Genomic DNA, 19,591 nt, shown 5'->3' with positions numbered 1-19,591 from the left:
AGTCTATCCCTAGCTATGGAAGTCTATCCCTAGCTATGGAAGTCTATCCCTAGCCATGGAAGTCTATCCCTAGCCATGGAAGTCTATCCCTAGCCATGGAAGTCTATCCCTAGCCATGGAAGTCTATCCCTAGCCATGGAAGTCTATCCCTAGCCATGGAAGTCTATCCCTAGCCATGGAAGTCTATCCCTAGTCATGGAAGTCTATCCCTAGTCATGGAAGTCTATCCCTAGTCATGGAAGTCTATCCCTAGCCATGGAAGTCTATCCCATGCAATGGAAGTCTATCCCTTTTCATGGAAGTCTATCCCATGCCATGGAAGTCTATCCCATGCCATGGAAGTCTATCCCATGCCATGGAAGTCTATCCCATGCCATGGAAGTCTATCCCATGCCATGGAAGTCTATCCCATGCCATGGAAGTCTATCCCATGCCATGGAAGTCTATCCCATGCTATGGAAGTCTACCCCTAGCCATGGAAGTCTATCCCTAGCCATGGAAGTCTATCCCTAGCCATGGAAGTCTATCCCTAGCCATGGAAGTCTATCCCTAGCCATGGAAGTCTATCCCTAGCCATGGAAGTCTATCCCTAGCCATGGAAGTCTATCCCTAGCCATGGAAGTCTATCCCTAGCCATGGAAGTCTATCCCTAGCCATGGAAGTCTATCCCTAGCCATGGAAGTCTATCCCTAGCCATGGACGTCTATCCCTAGCCATGGACGTCTATCCCTAGTCATGGACGTCTATCCCTAGCCATGGAAGTCTATCCCTAGCCATGGAAGTCTATCCCTAGCCATGGACGTCTATCCCTAGTCATGGACGTCTATCCCTAGCCATGGACGTCTATCCCTAGTCATGGACGTCTATCCCTAGTCATGGACGTCTATCCCTATCCATGGACGTCTATCCCTAGCCATGGAAGTCTATCCCTAGCCATGGAAGTCTATCCCTAGCCATGGAAGTCTATCCCTAGCCATGGAAGTCTATCCCTAGCCATGGAAGTCTATCCCTAGCCATGGAAGTCTATCCCTAGCTATGGAAGTCTATCCCTAGCTATGGAAGTCTATCCCTAGTCATGGAAGTCTATCCCTAGCCATGGAAGTCTATCCCTAGCCATGGAAGTCTATCCCTAGCCATGGAAGTCTATCCCTAGCCATGGAAGTCTATCCCTAGCCATGGAAGTCTATCCCTAGCCATGGAAGTCTATCCCTAGCCATGGAAGTCTATCCCTAGCCATGGAAGTCTATCCCTAGCCATGGAAGTCTATCCCTAGCTATGGAAGTCTATCCCTAGCCATGGAAGTCTATCCCTAGCCATGGAAGTCTATCCCTAGCTATGGAAGTCTATCCCTAGCCATGGAAGTCTATCCCTAGCCATGGAAGTCTATCCCTAGCCATGGAAGTCTATCCCTAGCCATGGAAGTCTATCCCTAGCTATGGAAGTCTATCCCTAGCTATGGAAGTCTATCCCTAGCTATGGAAGTCTATCCCTAGCTATGGAAGTCTATCCCTAGCTATGGAAGTCTATCCCTAGCCATGGAAGTCTATCCCTAGCCATGGAAGTCTATCCCTAGCCATGGAAGTCTATCCCTAGCCATGGAAGTCTATCCCTAGCCATGGAAGTCTATCCCTAGCCATGGAAGTCTATCCCTAGTCATGGAAGTCTATCCCATGCCATGGAAGTCTATCCCATGCCATGGAAGTCTATCCCATGCCATGGAAGTCTATCCCATGCCATGGAAGTCTATCCCATGCCATGGAAGTCTATCCCATGCCATGGAAGTCTATCCCATGCCATGGAAGTCTATCCCATGCCATGGAAGTCTATCCCTAGCTATGGAAGTCTATCCCTAGCTATGGAAGTCTATCCCTAGCTATGGAAGTCTATCCCTAGCCATGGAAGTCTATCCCTAGCCATGGAAGTCTATCCCTAGTCATGGAAGTCTATTCCTAGTCATGGAAGTCTATCCCTAGCCATGGAAGTCTATCCCTAGCCATGGAAGTCTATCCCTAGTCATGGAAGTCTATCCCTAGCCATGCAAGTCTATCCCTAGCCATGCAAGTCTATCCCTAGTCATGGAAGTCTATCCCTAGTCATGGAAGTCTATCCCTAGTCATGGAAGTCTATTCCTAGTCATGGAATTCTATTCCTAGCCATGGAAGTCTATCCCTAGTCATGGAAGTCTATCCCTAGTCATGGAAGTCTATCCCTAGTCATGGAAGTCTATCCCTAGCCATGGAAGTCTATCCCTAGCCATGGAAGTCTATCCCTAGTCATGGAAGTCTATCCCTAGTCACGGAAGTCTATCCCTAGTCACAGAAGTCTATCCCTAGCCATGGAAGTTTATCCCTAGCCATGGAAGTCTATCCCTAGTCATGGACGTCTATCCCTAGCTATGGACGTCTATCCCTAGCTATGGACGTCTATCCCTAGTCATGGACGTCTATCCCTAGTCATGGACGTCTATCCCTATCCATGGAAGTCTATCCCTAGCCATGGAAGTCTATCCCTAGTCATGGAAGTCTATCCCTAGCCATGGAAGTCTATCCCTAGTCATTGAAGTCTATCCCTAGTCATTGAAGTCTATCCCTAGCCATGGAATATCCCTAGCTATGGAAGTCTATCCCTAGCTATGGAAGTCTATCCCTAGCTATGGAAGTCTATCCCTAGCCATGGAAGTCTATCCCAAGCCATGGAAGTCTATCCCAAGCCATGGAAGTCTATCCCAAGCCATGGAAGTCTATCCCTAGCCATGGAAGTCTATCCCTAGGCATGGAAGTCTATCCCTAGGCATGGAAGTCTATCCCTAGCTATGGAAGTCTATCCCTAGCCATGGAAGTCTATCCCTAGCCATGGAAGTCTATCCCTAGCCATGGAAGTCTATCCCTAGCCATGGAAGTCTATCCCTAGCTATGGAAGTCTATCCCTAGCCATGGAAGTCTATCCCTAGCTATGGAAGTCTATCCCTAGCCATGGAAGTCTATCCCTAGCCATGGAAGTCTATCCCTAGTCATGGAAGTCTATTCCTAGTCATGGAAGTCTATCCCTAGCCATGGAAGTCTATCCCTAGTCATGGAAGTCTATCCATAGCTATGGAAGTCTATCCATAGCTATGGAAGTCTATCCCTAGCCATGGAAGTCTATCCCAAGCCATGGAAGTCTATCCCAAGCCATGGAAGTCTATCCCTAGCCATGGAAGTCTATCCCTAGCCATGGAAGTCTATCCCTAGGCATGGAAGTCTATCCCTAGCTATGGAAGTCTATCCCTAGCTATGGAAGTCTATCCCTAGCCATGGAAGTCTATCCCTAGCCATGGAAGTCTATCCCTAGCCATGGAAGTCTATCCCTAGCCATGGAAGTCTATCCCTAGCTATGGAAGTCTATCCCTAGCCATGGAAGTCTATCCCTAGCCATGGAAGTCTATCCCTAGCCATGGAAGTCTATCCCTAGCCATGGAAGTCTATCCCTAGCCATGGAAGTCTATCCCTAGTCATGGAAGTCTATTCCTAGTCATGGAAGTCTATCCCTAGCCATGGAAGTCTATCCATAGCTATGGAAGTCTATTCCTAGTCATGGAAGTCTATTCCTAGTCATGGAAGTCTATCCCTAGCCATGCAAGTCTATCCCTAGTCATGGAAGTCTATCCCTAGTCACGGAAGTCTATCCCTAGTCACGGAAGTCTATCCCTAGTCACGGAAGTCTATCCCTAGTCACGGAAGTCTATCCCTAGCCACGGAAGTTTATCCCTAGCCATGGAAGTCTATCCCTAGTCATGGAAGTCTATCCCTAGTCATGGAAGTCTATCCCTAGTCATGGAAGTCTATCCCTAGTCATGGAAGTCTATCCCTAGTCATGGAAGTCTATCCCTAGTCATGGAAGTCTATCCCTAGTCATGGAAGTCTATCCCTAGTCATGGAAGTCTATCCCTAGCCATGGAAGTCTATCCCTAGCCATGGAAGTCTATCCCTAGCCATGGAAGTCTATCCCTAGTGTCACGTTCCTGACCTATTTATGTTAGTTGTTTTGTGTGTTAGTTGGTCAGGACGTGAGGTTGGGTGGGCATTCTATGTTTTCTGTTTCTGTGTTGGTTTTGGGTTGCCTGGTATGGCTCTTAATTAGAGGCAGGTGTTTGGCGTTCCTCTAATTAAGAGTCATATTTAGGTAGGCGTTGTCACAGTGTTCGTTGTGGGTGATTGTCTCCTGTGTCAGTATGTATGTTCGTGCCACACGGGACTGTAGCGTTTGTTTGTTTCGTTTCGTTTCGATGTCGTCTGTTTCCTGTACGTGAGTTTATGTTTAGTTATGTAAGTTTATGTTCAGGTTTCGTCAACGTCGTTTTCTTGTTTTGTAGTTTTGAAAGTGTTTTGTTTCGTTTCGTGTTGCCATCGTATTTATAATAAAGATGGCTTATTTCCCAAATGCTGCGTTTTGGTCTGAAGATCCTTCTCTCCTCACCTCATCCGAGGATGAGGAGAGCGACAGCCGTTACAGAATCACCCACCACGCTAAGACCAAGCGGCAAGGGAAAACTAAACGGAGTAAGGGACAGGAGAGAAAGGAGCAATGGACATGGGACGATGTATTGGACGGAAAGGGTTGCTACACTTGGGAGGAGATCCTGGCTGGTAGGGATCGCCTCCCATGGGAACAGGTGGAGGCACTGAGGAGAGCAGAGGCTACCGGGGAGAGGAACCGGAGCTATGAGGGAACGCGTCTGGCACGGAAGCCAAAAAAGCCCGTAAGTAATTCCCAAAAATTTCTTGGGGGGGGGCTAGGAGGTAGTGGGCCAAGGGCAGGTAGGAGACCTGCGCCCACTTCCCAGGCTTACCGTGGAGAGCGGGAGTACAGGCAGGCGCCGTGTTACGCAGTAGAGCGCACGGTGTCTCCTGTACGAGTGCATAGCCCAGTGCGGGTTATTCCACCTCCCCGCACTGGTAGGGCTAGATTGGGTATTGAGCCAGGTGTCATGAGGCCGGCTCAACGCGTCTGGTCTCCAGTGCGTCTCCTCGGGCCGGCATACATGGCACCTGCCTTACGCATGGTTTCCCCGGTTCGCCTACATAGCCCGGTGCGGGTTATTCCACCTCCCCGCACTGGTCGGGCAACCGGGAGCATTCAACCAGGTAAGGTTGGGCAGGCTCAATGCTCAAGAGAGCCAGTACGCCTCCACGGTCCGGTATTTCCGGCGCCACCTCCCCGCCCCAGCCTAGTACCTACAGTGTCTACACTACGCACTAGGCTACCAGTGCGTATCCTGAGCCCTGTTCCTCCTCCACGCACTCTCCCTGTAGTGCGTGTATCTAGCCCAGTGCCTCCAGTTCCGGCCCCACGCACTAAGCTACCAGTGCGTCTCCAGAGCCCTGTACAAACTGTATCTTCTCCCCCTACTAATCCTGATGTGCTTGTCCTCAGCCCGGCGTCACCAGTGCCGGTACCATGCATCAGTTATAGAGTGGGCTTTGAGAATACAGTGTGCCCTGTCCCTGCTCCCCGCACTAGTAGGAAGGTGCTTATCATTAGCACGGTGCCTCCAGTTCCGGCACCACGCACCAGGTCTACAGTGCACCGTATCCGGCCAGAGCCATCCGTCTCCCCAGCGCCATCTGAGCCATCCGTCTCCCCAGCGCCATCTGAGCCATCCGTCTCCCCAGCGCCATCTGAGCCATCCGTCTCCCCAGCGCCATCTGAGCCATCCGTCTCCCCAGCGCCGTCTGAGCCATCCGTCTGCCAGGAGCCTGCAAAGCCGCCCGTCTGCCATGAGCCTACAGAGCCATCAGCCAGACAGGAGCCGCTAGAGCCGTCAGCCAGACAGGATCTGCCAGAGCCGCCAACCAGACAGGATCTGCCAGAGCCGCCAACCAGACAGGATCTGCCAGAGCCGCCAACCAGACAGGATCTGCCAGAGCCGCCAACCAGACAGGATCTGCCAGAGCCGCCAGCGAGCCATGAGCAGCCAGAGCCGTCAGAGAGCCATGAGCAGCCAGAGCCGTCAGAGAGCCATGAGCAGCCAGAGCCGTCAGAGAGCCATGAGCAGCCAGAGCCGTCAGAGAGCCATGAGCAGCCAGAGCCGTCAGAGAGCCATGAGCAGCCAGAGCCGTCAGAGCGCCATGAGCAGCCAGAGCCGTCAGAGCGCCATGAGCAGCCAGAGCCGTCAGAGCGCCATGAGCGTCGAGAGCCGTCAGCCTGCCATGAGCGTCGAGAGCCGTCAGCCTGCCATGAGCGTCGAGAGCCGTCAGCCTGCCATGAGCGTCGAGAGCCGTCAGCCTGCCATGAGCGTCGAGAGCCGTCAGCCTGCCATGAGCGTCGAGAGCCGTCAGCCTGCCATGAGCGTCGAGAGCCGTCAGCCTGCCATGAGCGTCGAGAGCCGTCAGCCTGCCATGAGCGTCGAGAGCCGTCAGCCTGCCATGAGCGTCGAGAGCCGTCAGCCTGCCATGAGCGTCGAGAGTCGTCAGCCAGCCATGAGCGTCGAGATTCGTCAGTCAGCCATGAGCTGCCCTTCAGCCTGAAACGGCTAGATACCCAGAACTGCCCATCAGTCCAGAGCTGTCTCTCTGTCCGGAGCTGCCTTTCAGTCCGGAGTTGCCCCTCTATCCTGATCTCCCTCTCTATCTTGATCTACCTCTATATTCTTATCTATCCCTCTGTCTTGATTTATCTCTCTGTCCCGGTGCTGTCCTTATTAGTGATGTTATTAAGAGGATTTTGTGGGGGTAAAAAGAGGGTGGACATTCTTGGAGGGAGGAAGCTAGGATGGATTATGGTGGGGTGGGGACCTCGCCCGGAGCCTGAGCCACCACCGTGGTTAGATGCCCACCCAGACCCTCCCCTAGACTTTGTGCTGGTGCGTCCGGAGTTCGCACCTTGTGGGGGGGGTAATGTCACGTTCCTGACCTATTTATGTTAGTTGTTTTGTGTGTTAGTTGGTCAGGACGTGAGGTTGGGTGGGCATTCTATGTTTTCTGTTTCTGTGTTGGTTTTGGGTTGCCTGGTATGGCTCTTAATTAGAGGCAGGTGTTTGGCGTTCCTCTAATTAAGAGTCATATTTAGGTAGGCGTTGTCACAGTGTTCGTTGTGGGTGATTGTCTCCTGTGTCAGTATGTATGTTCGTGCCACACGGGACTGTAGCGTTTGTTTGTTTCGTTTCGTTTCGATGTCGTCTGTTTCCTGTACGTGAGTTTATGTTTAGTTATGTAAGTTTATGTTCAGGTTTCGTCAACGTCGTTTTCTTGTTTTGTAGTTTTGAAAGTGTTTTGTTTCGTTTCGTGTTGCCATCGTATTTATAATAAAGATGGCTTATTTCCCAAATGCTGCGTTTTGGTCTGAAGATCCTTCTCTCCTCACCTCATCCGAGGATGAGGAGAGCGACAGCCGTTACACCTAGCCATGGAAGTCTATCCCTAGCCATGGAAGTCTATCCCTAGCTATGGAAGTCTATCTCTAGCTATTGAAGTCTATCCCTAGCCATGGAAGGGTGTGTACACTAGTGTAACACTGGTGTTACAGTCGAGAAACAGCATTAATGTTGTGGTTGAGCTTCACTCATTAGAACACTCTGAAACTGTCTCGTCAGGATCCCAGTGTGTGCACGTGTGTTCGCATTAACCTCTCTCTGTATATGTGTACTAATTACCTCCTCTTCCTCCAGGCTTTGGATGCTCTAGACAAGGCCCTACTGCAGAACCCTATAGACATGTCTGTCAGGGTAGAGCTTCACTTCTCCAAGGGCAACCAGCTCAGAGAGATGAACCAGCTGGACAGAGCCTTCGAGGTACAGGAGGCGACACACACACACACACACACACACACACACACACAGACACACACACCTCATTACTCTGCAAACTTTTCTCCATCTGCTCTATCTTCTCTCTCCCTCCTCACCGTCATACCCCTCTCTCCCTCCTCACCGTCATACCCCTCTCTCCCTCCTCACCGTCATACCCCTCTCTCCCTCCTCACCGTCATACCCCTCTCTCCCTCCTCACCGTCATACCCCTCTCTCCCTCCTCACCGTCATACCCCTTTCTCTCCCTCCTCACCGTCATACCCCTTTCTCTCCCTCCTCACCGTCATACCCCTTTCTCTCCCTCCTCACCGTCATACCCCTCTCTCTCCCTCCTCACCGTCATACCCCTCTCTCTCTCTCCTCACCGTCATACCCCTCACTCCCTCCTCACCGGCATACCCCTCTCTCTCCCTCCTCACCGTCATACCCCTTTCTCTCCCTCCTCACCGTCATACCCCTCTCTCTCCCTCCTCACTGTCATACCCCTCTCTCTCCCTCCTCACCGTCATACCCCCCTCTCTCCCTCCTCACCGTCATACCCCTCTCTCTCCCTCCTCACCGTCATACTCCTCTCTCTCCCTCCTCACCGTCATACCCCTTTCTCTCCCTCCTCACCGTCATACCCCTTTCTCTCCCTCCTCACCGTCATACCCCTCTCTCTCCCTCCTCACCGTCATACCCCTCTCTCTCCCTCCTCACCGTCATACCCCTCTCTCTCCCTCCTCACCGTCATACTCCTCTCTCTCCCTCCTCACCGTCATACTCCTCTCTCTCCCTCCTCACCGTCATACTCCTCTCTCTCCCTCCTCACCGTCATACCCCTCTCTCTCCCTCCTCACCGTCGTACCCCTCTCTCTCCCTCCTCACCGTCATACCCCTCTCTCTCCCTCATCATCATCATACCCTTCTCTCGCCTTTATTATCCACCTTCCCATCTCTTTTCTTTTCTCTCTGTTCACCTCGGTAAATAACTTTAGAACCTCCTATAAACTCAAACTTTACCTGTTACAAAACAAGACCACTAATTGGCTCATATATCCCAACCTCCCCAAAAACAATTATGAATAAAGAATAGAACATATTTTGAGGCATATTCCCTAAAAACAACAAGATTTGCATCTCCTACATGAAGTTATTATCTGCAGGGGTTTCAAGGGCGCCTGTGGATCTTCTAAGCGCCGGGTGCTTTCTTCTCCTGTTCAAGTAGACACACTTGAGAGAGAGAAGAGATACAAAGTCTGCAAATAAAATCACATCAAACAGCATTCCAGGCCTTTCGCTGCCTTGATCTTTTCCCCCCTGAAAAACGCGCTGATACTGTCACTAAAATAACACCATCTCCTCCACTATCTGCACAACAAATAAGCCCATTTTCCCCCACCCACACTTCTAACAAAACAAAGTGTGTGGCCTAAAATAATCTTCTTTCTCTTCCCTCCATCTTTCTTTTGTTTTTTCCTCTTGTGCTTTTCTCTGTCTGCTTAAAAGCAGGTCTCTCCACTCACTCACTCACTCCCTCACTTACTCACTCACTCACTCACTCACATACTCACTCACTCACTCCCTCATTTACTCACTCACTCACTCACAATCTCACTGTCTTTCCTTACAAAGCAAGTCTCTCTGTCTTTCCACTCCCTCCCTCTCTCTCTCTCCCTTTCCACTCTCACTCCCTTTCCCTCCCTCCATCTCCCCCTCTTTCTTCAGTTGAGGAAGTGAACAAAGGCCTGCTATGTTGAACAGTTTATTCTCAGGGTTACCTTCGGAGATAAACTCTAGAGGTCTGATTCTCAGCAGGGCTTGGCCGGGCGCCAGGGCTCCAGCTCTTGTTTGGGTGTTGTTCCCCTTCTAAGAAAAGGCACAGAAGGGTCAACTGAGATCATGCAGGCTTCGGGTGTGGTGGCTGACAATATTGAAGCGGATCCAATGTCTGATTGCTGTATTTTGAAAGTATAATCTATTGTTTCAGGGTGTTTTGAATTCAAAGTCATGAAACATGTTGAGTTGATTAAAGTTTCAGTAATCTTCTAAGGCAACTTTTCTCCCTCCATATTCACTTTATAGCCCGACCATAGCAACCCTACTGCCATCTAGTGATCGTTGGTTGTAACTACTTTATATTAAGGTATGCGTGGTCTTCATTACAGAGCTACAAGCTGGTAGTGGAACTAAAACCTGACCAATCGCAGGCTTGGATGAACATGGGAGGAATTCAGCATATCAAGGTACTATGACTACACAGTAGAGTTAGTTTGCATAAGTCAAACGCCATTTCATATATCATATCATATATGGCATTGTATGAGAGCTGATAAATGTCTGTATTTGATTCACTGCAGGGAGACTATGCAGCAGCCAGGCGGTACTACCAGAGGGCCCTGATCCTAACCCCTGGCTCCAAGCTGCTGAAAGACAACCTGGCCAAGCTGGACCGGCTGGAGAGGAGGCTGACCGGGGCCTAGACTAATCCAGAGACACAGCACTATCCTGGGCATGAGTTGGGGACCAAGGACCCTGGATGCCCCAACAGTCCTGTTAAAAAAGACCTGGTTCTTAAGTCAACCTACCAAATTGAGGATGTGAGATTATGGTGAACATGACAGGGTTGCAGGGTATGGAAGCAGACTGGGGGTGATGGAGCTTCCAGGGGAGCATGAGGCTGGTTAAGCCTGTGACGGGAGTCACATTCTGGGGGAAGCAGATGGAGAGAGGGCCCTAAGGAATGAAGATGGAGATTCAGCCAGCAGCACTTCCAACTGGAGCGGACTGGATCAGCTCTCTGGACCTCTTTAAAACACTACCACGAGCTCCACACATTGCCCAGCCTGAAAAAGGCTTCAAACAAACCAATCTGCTTTTTAAAATGTTTTGTTTAGTTTGATTTGTTTTCCTATTTCATTTCCTGTTAAATCCTGTTTTAGGCTCTAAATCTGTGATCACTACCCTCATCTCTGCTTATGAGCAAAACCATAAGTAAACTCATGTTGAGATTTTGAATTGGGTGTCATGTTCACATTAAAAGCTCCAACAATATCATTCCAGCTGGAAGACAAATTACATTTTGCCAACATGGACAGTTTGCTGAAGTCACTGTATATCCATGCTTAGGTTTGGGCTTTCCTTGACTCAAATGAGGTCCCTGCAACCCCTTAGCCTGAGCTTGTCTGGAATACATAAGCCTTGTGATAAGACTACAAGACAAGGTGTCAGTGTGCTCCATGAACACACTGACAACATGTGCTTTTAACCTCACGCTATGGCAGAGCTTCTGAGCAGCAAGCAACTCCTGCCTAAGGCCTAACACTGACCCTCTGATCCGCTCAACATTTCTGACGCTGCGTATTATTTGTTGCTGTTGCTGTTGCTATGATGATCGTGAATGAATATTTTATGTGGAATGTACAACAGGATAAAGATGAACTGACTAGTGCAATGACTGAGATTGATTTGCACCATAAAAATAAATCTATGTTTTATTAACTGGTGTCGGTGCGTGCGGTGAGGTGTCTGATAACTAGAAGTTGCCCTGTTTTTGTGAATGGGAGAAAAGTCATATGAAATGGGTATATACTGCCCTCATCTGGCCTAGTGGGTACATTACATGTTAGTGAATCTAATTAGGTGATGATGGTAGCAGGTGCAGCGCGGGAGAGCTGATGAGTGCCTGAAAGTAGAAAGGCACGTTGTGAAGTGTCTTTGTGGCATTTACCCCTGTGCCACTTTTATTCCGATTGGGCCATCAGTCTTAACCCAATCAACTTTTTAATGCACTTTGGATGAAAATGTGTGTTTTTCTAGTTGTGTATCTGTCTCTTCTGGGGCTTGGATTCCAGCACGGTAAGGGCAACACATTGATTTCCATTCTAGTTTTGTTGCCAGTGACTTGATGGAGTTAATGGTGGACTTTTTTATTTATTTTTAACTTCTCTTTCAGATCTACATAACCAGAATGAGATTGTGCATAACCCTGAAAACAGTGCATTGAACGGAACAGAAGGGGAAAATGCAAACCTCACCAGTGGATTTCAATTTGATGGTAGGGAAGAACACGTTAACAGTGAATCATAAAATAATCGCGGCGACGGCGTTGGCACTGTGTTCTTTTTAAAGGATCGGGGGAATAGTGGAGAACAATTGGAGGTTTAATTAACAGCAATGCAAATATCATGGTACAGCTATATGGGCACAATTATTATGGTACATTTGAATGGTAAGTTTACAAACATATTATGATAAATAGAATTGAAATTTGTATTTCAAGGTGAAATACGAATAGCCAGTTATTGTAATGGCTTAGCAGATGGTATAGAAAGACGGTCAGTATTTACCTGGCAAAAAATAATGTTTACAGGAAACTGGTCAACAATTTCAGATGAAGTTGTGTGGAAAAAAAGACGGTGGGTGGATATTCAAATTGTCCAAACAGTTCCGCAAGGTAGATTTATTATTTAAAATATGATTTTAGACCTTAAATGGAGTTGGCTCATGAATCTATATGGCCCAAATGATGATTCACGCTATTTTTTAAATATATAATAATTGGTCAAGTCTACAAACAATACAATACTTTATTATTGTGGTGGGAGATTATAATACGTTTTTAAATACCTCAATGGACCGTGAAGTAAATAGCACGACAAACTGTCACCCTCATACACTTAAGGAAATCGTGCATTTCATTGATATATTGAAACTAGTGCATATATGGAGGCCTAAATATCCCGAGCTAGTGAGCTATACATGGCCGAGGCTCAATGAAGCTAGTCTTCTTGACCACATGTCATTCTCGCTGGCACCAAACGATAAAATGCGGTCAGACCATCAAATAATTGGCGTATACATTACTCTTACAGAATTTCCACGTGGGCGAGGATATTGGAACTGTAATCAAAGCCTATTGGATGAAAAAAAAACTGACGTTTCCCGACATAACGTACAGCAGATCTCCTTAATGTATGTGACACTTTTAAATTTGCCCTTTAGAGGCAAAGCAATTCAATACCAATCTTTAAAACAAATTCAATTTAGGTCCAAACGAGTTCATATTAACAAAGGAAATAGGACTAACAGTACAGATTGCAATAAAAACTGTAACAGAGGCACAGAGTAAGTTAGAGGAAAAATAAATGGAGCAACATTCAATAGATCAAGTGTAAAATATTGTACAAAATTAAGCGAACTAGATATGGGGGGAAAATGCACAATTTATTTTATTCTCAGCATAGAAATGCTACCAAAAATAGCCTACTCAAACTTGTTACAAATGATAGTCGCCCACAATTCACCAAACAATATTTTGAAGGAAGACGGAAAGTACTTTAAGCATATGTTTGTCTCCTCCATCTCCACTAACTGAAGTTAAAGGTATGGCTTTACAGAGGAGGAACCTTTTGATGCAATTAAAGCCTTATACGTCGGGGAAAACTCCAGGGCAGGATGGCAAACCAGTCGAGGTGCACTAAACCTTTTTTTGATGTACTCGGAGGACCCACGTGGGACATTTTAAAGCTCCAGACCATAAAAAAATGTTTTGTATCATTCAATATGATATAAGACAAGTACTGGAAACCATAGAACACTATGAAAAATCTGAGAAACCAGGTCTGATATTCATAGCTGACTTTAAAGAGGTTTTTGATAAAGTATGACTGGAATTTATATAAACTCAGCAAAAAAAGAAACATCCCTTTTTTAAGGACCCTGCCTTTCAAAGATAATTTTTAAAAATCCAATTATCTTCATTGTAAAGGGTTTAAACACTGTTTCCCATGCTTGTTCAGTGAACCATAAACAATGAATGTACATTCACCTGTGGAACGGTCTTTAAGACTACTCAAACTTGTTACAAATGATAGTCGCCCACAACAGCTTACAGACGGTAGGCAATTAACGCCACAGTTATGAACATTTAGGACTCTAAAGAGGCCTTTCTACTGACTCTGAAAAACACCAAAAGAAAGATGCCCAGGGTCCCTGCTCATCTGCGTGAACGTGCCTTCGGCATGTAGGAATGTTGTAAGGCAGGTCTTCACCGGCAACAGCGTCACCTATGGGCACAAACCTACCATCGCTGGACCAGACAGGACTGGCAAAAAGTTATCTTCACTGACGAGTCAAGGTTTTGTCTCACCAGAGGTGATGGTCGGATTCGCGGTTATCGTCGAAGGAATGAGTGTTATACCAAGGCCTGTACTCTGGAGCGGGATCGATTTTGGAGGTGGAGGGTCCGTCATGGTCTGGGGCGGCATGTCACAGCATCATCGGACTGAGCTTGTTGTCATTGCAGGCAATCTCAACTCTGTGCATTACAGGAAAGACATCCTCCTCCCTCGTGTGGTACCCTTCCTGCAGGCTCATCCTGCCGTGACCCTTCAGCATGGCAATGCCGTACTGCTCGTTCTGTGCATAATTTCCTGCAAGACAGGAATGTCCTTGTTCTGCCATGGCCAGCGAAGAGCCCGGATCTCAATCCCATTGAGCATGTCTGGGACCTGTTGGATCGGAGGACGAGGCCTAGGGCCATTCCCGCCAGAAATGTCCGGGAACTTGTAGGTGGCTTGTTACCCCACTCTTCCACCATCTCACAGCAAGAACTGGAAAATCTGGTGCAGTCCATGAGGAGGCGATGCACCGCAGCACTTGATGCATCTAGTGGCCACACCAGATACGGACTTTTGAATTTGACCCCCCCCCCCCCCTTTGTTCAGGGACACATTATTCCATCTGTTAGTCACTTATCTGTGGAACTTGTTCAGCTTGTCTGAATCTTATGTTCTTACAAATATTTACTCATGTTAAGTTTGCTGAAAATGAACGCAGTTGACAGTGAGGAAGATTAGTTATGTTGTTTAGTTCCACTAATAAATTAATGTAAAATATATTGTGTCCGTAAAATGTATATAGTATGCATAAGCTGGAAGTAGAAGCCTAAGTATTATCCATTAGTTTACTCCAATTAGGGGAGGGGTGGTAGGGTTAGGGGCCAATATATTTTTAAAAGAAAAAACAAGATTTGAAGTGATGCAGACAATTACATCAATCTGCTATTAAAGCTGCTCTGTCCAAAAACATGTTATTCAGTACAATGTTTCTTACTTTGACCTATAGAAGCTGATCAGATAGTGAAGCAGTATGTAATGTAGCCAGAATAGATTCCGACCCTTGCTTACAGCTGCACTCAGGTCGGACACGCTTCCTGTTTAGATTAAGACCGGAGCTGGCACGAGATATGGCTCGGGGGGGGGGGGGGAAAGTACCTCAATACAGGGATGACAAATGCGTTGTACTCTGAATTATCCCAAGTGTTACAGAGAAGAACAAACACATTTTTTTTTAGTTTAATTGGTGAACTGCTGTTTTTGTCCTCATGCTACAGTAGCTGTTATGGAATGGCACGTCCCGTTGAACAACAAAGGAGCTGATTGGCTGACACTGCCATTCCAAAATGGCTACTGAGAATTTGGAATACCACGTGTTTCTTGTCCCTGGATTGAGGTGCATTTTCTAAGCATTATCTCTCGCTGGCGCCTTAATCTAAACTGGAGGCTTGTCTGACCCCAGTGCAGCTGTAAGCAAGCGTAGGGTCGGAATCTATTCTGGCTATATGTAATGATATACACAAACACTGGTAGCATCAGCCCTACTGGCAAGACCAGACATGCACTGCTATACTAAGCTACTTAAAACTAGCCCCCCCCCCACACATGTCCTGATGCAGTCAGAAACCTGTCCCTGCACACCCATAAAGAAACCTGTAACCTCAGAGCTTTGTTGCAGATCTGGCAGGGGTTCGGTCCTTCGTGCCAGAGCAGGAAATGGAGGTGAGGATCATTGGTGGTGTGGAGGCCTGGGCCCACTCCTGGCCATGGCAGGTATCCCTACGCTTTACCACCATGCCAGCCTGTGGTGGTGCCATCATCGCCCCTCTGTGGGTTCTGACTGCCGCACACTGCTTCAAGCAGTGAGTAGTTCTGGAAGTTCAAGTAACAATGAATCAAATAGATGTATAGTTAAAGAAATTAAAGTAATTATGGATGGTGTTTTACAGGTATAACAAAGTGGATTTCTGGACTGTGATGGCGGGGAAACACGACCTTGAGAATCCTGATGAAGAATGTCAACAGGTGGGATACACACGCATGGACTGACTACATTCAAGTCATTTAAACACATTTTTTTCTGTGTTCCTATTCTGCGTGAACTTTTTAACTGTTAAGGCACACATTTACTTTTGTTTTCAGTTGGTTGGGTTCTCTAAAATAGTCACCCACAAGGATTACAACCGCATGACAAAGATGCATGACATTGCCCTGGTGAAGCTGAAGACCCCGCTGGTGTTCAACCAGTGTGTGAGACCCATAGAGATATGGATGAGGCCAATCGAACCCAAAAAGCAATGCACAGTGACCGGCTGGGGCACCACCAGAGAGAGTCAGTAGATTTCCTACCTTTTTGAAGTTTAAATGCCTTCATATCTTTATTAGAAAGGTCAGGTGTGCCTTTCTGGGGTCCTAACTGACATTACATCCTAATTGATCATTCAGTGAGGAGGGTCCTGTTACTTGTTTCTTCCTACTCTTCTACTCTCAGATGGGCCTCGTGCCAACAGACTCCAGGAGGTTAATGTGACCTGCTTATCCTCAGAGGACTGTAACAAGTTCTACCTTGGTGTCGTTCAGCCCACCATGTTCTGTGCTGGAGACCCTGAAGGAGGTGTAGACGCCTGTCAGGTAGTGACCTTGAACTCTGACAATGCTTTCATGTATTTTATACCTTTTTGTTGTATTCTACTTTCATATAGAAAGTCTGATATCTTTGTCTTATGACGTGTTTGTTCCTGCAGGGTGACTCGGGTGGACCTCTGTCCTGCTACACAGGGTCCAGGTATGAGTTGGCTGGAGTGGTCAGCTGGGGAGTGGGCTGTGGTAGAGCGCGGAGGCCTGGCGTCTATACTAAAGTACAGGTCTACCTAGACTGGATCAATGAATTAATTCAAGGTAAGGACACTGGGAGCCCAACGCTGGAGAAATACTTTGTTTTTAAGCACTCGGGAGATTTTTTTTCTGATCTTTTATTTTTAACAGGTGAAACGTCTATGTCTGGTGGCATTACTGTGACTGAAGGTAGGTTGTCACTGCAAATTATTTAACTACCTGAAACTTTTACAGGAAAAAAATAAATCAGATTTTCATTATCTTACTGCCAGCACATCAAATTGTAATTTATTGATCAAAACAGAAGATCGTATTCAGTTTGACCGCTAACCCTCTTGTACCCTCTGTCTCCCAGAGAGTTGTGGTCAGAGTAAGATATTGACCTGCCGGCTGGACTCCCGCCCGGCATGGTTGTATGCGACCTTGGAGGGTGAGGTGCGGGTGGGGAGTGTGACAGAGGCGTGCGCCAACTCCTGGCCCTGGCAGGTCAGTCTGCAGTCCAAAGGGAGACATTACTGCAGCGGGACCCTGATCCACCACCACTGGGTCCTGGCACCGCAACACTGCCGCAGCAAGTAAGTCAGTCACCAAGTACCGACACGGGACACACTATCGTCTGTAATCTAACCTCTACATGATCATTTTCTTTGAATATCACTTTCTATCTCTGTTGTAATGCTTCACTCATTCAGTGGACTCATACACCCACCTTCACATTCTTTCATCACACTCAGTATTGTGCTCTCAAACAGCCCTTGGAATGTCAGTGAGGGTAGGTTAGCTACTGTAGTTCTTGTTCACCTGTCCTATTTCACACAAACAGTGTCTGTCTATTTTTCTCTCTTTCAGACCTACAGTTGACACGGTGGTGCTGGGAGGTCACGACCTGAGGTTCATGGCTGCCCAGACCATCCCGGTGGACGAGGTGTTCAGCCACCCCCACGACGGAACCTCCCCTCCGACCTCTGACCTCACACTCATCAAGCTCAGTGTTCCAGCTCGATTTGGTAACAAATACTCTTCCAGCATGGGATACTTTAGCTCACTGACCTGCTTGTATTGCTTGAATGGTTTACAGGACCGTAAACTTGGCTTGCAGGCCAATTAAAGATTGTGACATATCTAGGATGCTTATTCTGGTGGTCTTCTCTGTCCCTAGATGACACTGTGTTTCCAGTTTGCCTCCCACGTGAGGATGTGAAGCTGGATGACAGCTGGTCCTGTGTGACAACAGGCTGGGGATCCAGCAACTCGGCACGTATGTACAGCAACGTAACTCTTCATTCATGACTAAGTTCTCGAGTACGGTTGATGGCCGGTTTACCACAAGGAACTGGAGGGACTCATCCTCCTGGATCCAGTGTTTCATCGGTCTTGCTCGTAAATAGGCAGCATCCTTCTCTATTATAAAAATATCATACTATTTGCTTATGTGCTCTGTCTCCCCATAGCGAAGGTTAGCAGTGCCATCCTGCACCAGGCCAGGCTGGGTCTGGTCAACAGGACCGCTTGTAGAGAGAGCTGGGGAGAGGATCTCATTACGGACACTCAGCTGTGTACAGACCCGGCCGGCTCGGTCTCCTGCATGGTATGTAGTGGGACGGTCAACTCTATGGTGTACTCATGAAGACATGGGTTAAGTTTTGGATCAATGAATGGTTTTGAACGTACAGTACTGATGTGAATGAGTGGTCTTCATAGGAATGTGATGTTGAAGACTGGACTAGTGCACATGAACTTTCACGACATTGTTTTAACTTTAGTGTAATTGATCATATTTTCAAATAGCATCAAGTCGTCTTTCCTCCCTGTCTATAGGGGGACTCTGGTGCTCCACTCCTCTGCCAGAAAATAAATGGGGTCTTCTTCCTCTTTGGGGTGGTCACATGGGGCAGCCCGAGCTGTGACATCAGCACACCAGCAGTCTTCTCCCGACTATCAGCTTATCATTCCTGGATCACAAACATAACCAATGACATCTGACTTTGTTTCACATTATAATGGAATAAACAATGACTTTTTTGATCCAGTGTTCATTTTGAGACTTGTGTAAGGTAAAGGCACACAATGACAGTGTATAATGCAATCACAATTAGATGTTGAGGAATGTCAAGCACACATCAAGCTGACTGTTGTCGCACGCTGTATTTCGGTCGTCATAGGGTTCGTCAAAGATGTTTATTCTTCAGTGTACACTATGATTGAAATATATTGCGTGTATGATTTTATACATTCAAATATAACATGGGAACATGTTTTTAAGGAGGTAGGAATGTACTCTGACTGCACAAAACATTATGAACCCTTGCCCATGACAGACTGACAAGGTGAAAAATATGATCCCTTATGGATGTCACTTGTTAAATCCACCAATCAGTGTAGATGAAGGGGAGGAGACAGGTTAAAGAAGAATTTTTGAAATCCTTGACATGGGTTGTGTATGTGTGCCATTCAGAGGGTGAATGGGTAAGACAAAAGATTACGTGCCTTTGAACAGGGTATGGTAGGTGCCATGCGCACCGGTTTGTGTCAAGAACTGCAACGCTGCTGAGTTTCTTGCGCATCCGTTTCTTGTGTGTATCAATAATTGTCCACCACCCAAAGGACATCCAGCCAACTTGACACAACTGTGGGAAGCACTGAAGTCACCATGGGCCAGCATCCCTGTGGAACGCGTTCAACACCTTGTAGTGTTCATGCCCTGACGATTTGAGGGGGGGGTGCAACTTTAATAACAAAACACAGACGGTCAGCCTCCTGCTCTGTTTATCTGGCCTATAATCTTACACAAGATTCCTTTATCACAATATGTCAATATTAGGCTACCTATACAAGTCTGAATGGCATGCTTGGTAAAACTGCCAGTGCCACT

General features: G+C 47.3%; 2 protein-coding genes across 3 annotated transcripts in view; both read left to right on the top strand.

Moving 5' to 3' along the window:
• The window catches only part of LOC129838949 (protein O-mannosyl-transferase TMTC1-like), a 106,872-nt gene extending 95,606 nt beyond the window's left edge, over nt 1-11,266 (top strand). For both annotated transcript variants that reach the window (XM_055906230.1, XM_055906229.1), the window contains 3 exons: nt 7,646-7,768; nt 9,934-10,011; nt 10,126-11,266. In XM_055906230.1, coding sequence (XP_055762205.1) covers nt 7,646-7,768; nt 9,934-10,011; nt 10,126-10,248 — 324 coding nt within the window. In that variant the 3' untranslated portion in view covers nt 10,249-11,266. The remainder of the gene's footprint in view (nt 1-7,645; nt 7,769-9,933; nt 10,012-10,125) is intronic.
• A 169-nt stretch (nt 11,267-11,435) lies between these two features.
• LOC129838641 (transmembrane protease serine 9-like) lies at nt 11,436-18,744 on the top strand. The gene is made up of 13 exons (XM_055905751.1): nt 11,436-11,623; nt 11,721-11,822; nt 15,563-15,746; nt 15,834-15,909; nt 16,027-16,216; nt 16,376-16,515; nt 16,629-16,782; nt 16,870-16,908; nt 17,075-17,294; nt 17,569-17,726; nt 17,879-17,977; nt 18,171-18,307; nt 18,538-18,744. The coding sequence occupies exons 1-13, from the start codon at nt 11,563-11,565 to the stop codon at nt 18,700-18,702; spliced, it is 1,725 nt and encodes a 574-aa protein (XP_055761726.1). The 5' UTR covers nt 11,436-11,562; the 3' UTR covers nt 18,703-18,744.
• Nucleotides 18,745-19,591: the final 847 nt, after the last annotated feature.

This window comes from Salvelinus fontinalis, chromosome 39, assembly GCF_029448725.1.
Source record: "Salvelinus fontinalis isolate EN_2023a chromosome 39, ASM2944872v1, whole genome shotgun sequence".
NCBI classification, from domain to species: domain Eukaryota; kingdom Metazoa; phylum Chordata; class Actinopteri; order Salmoniformes; family Salmonidae; genus Salvelinus; species Salvelinus fontinalis.
This window is presented reverse-complemented; position numbering and strand designations above follow the sequence as displayed.

Bases quoted from the DNA above. Each gene is read 5' to 3' on its own strand.
- LOC129838641 (XM_055905751.1), top strand. From the start codon at position 11,563: ATGAAAATGTGTGTTTTTCTAGTTGTGTATCTGTCTCTTCTGGGGCTT. The intron at 16,217-16,375 runs GTCAGTAGATTT...TTCTACTCTCAG, and splicing joins CTGGGGCACCACCAGAGAGA to ATGGGCCTCGTGCCAACAGA. The intron at 16,909-17,074 runs GTAGGTTGTCAC...TCTGTCTCCCAG, and splicing joins TGGCATTACTGTGACTGAAG to AGAGTTGTGGTCAGAGTAAG.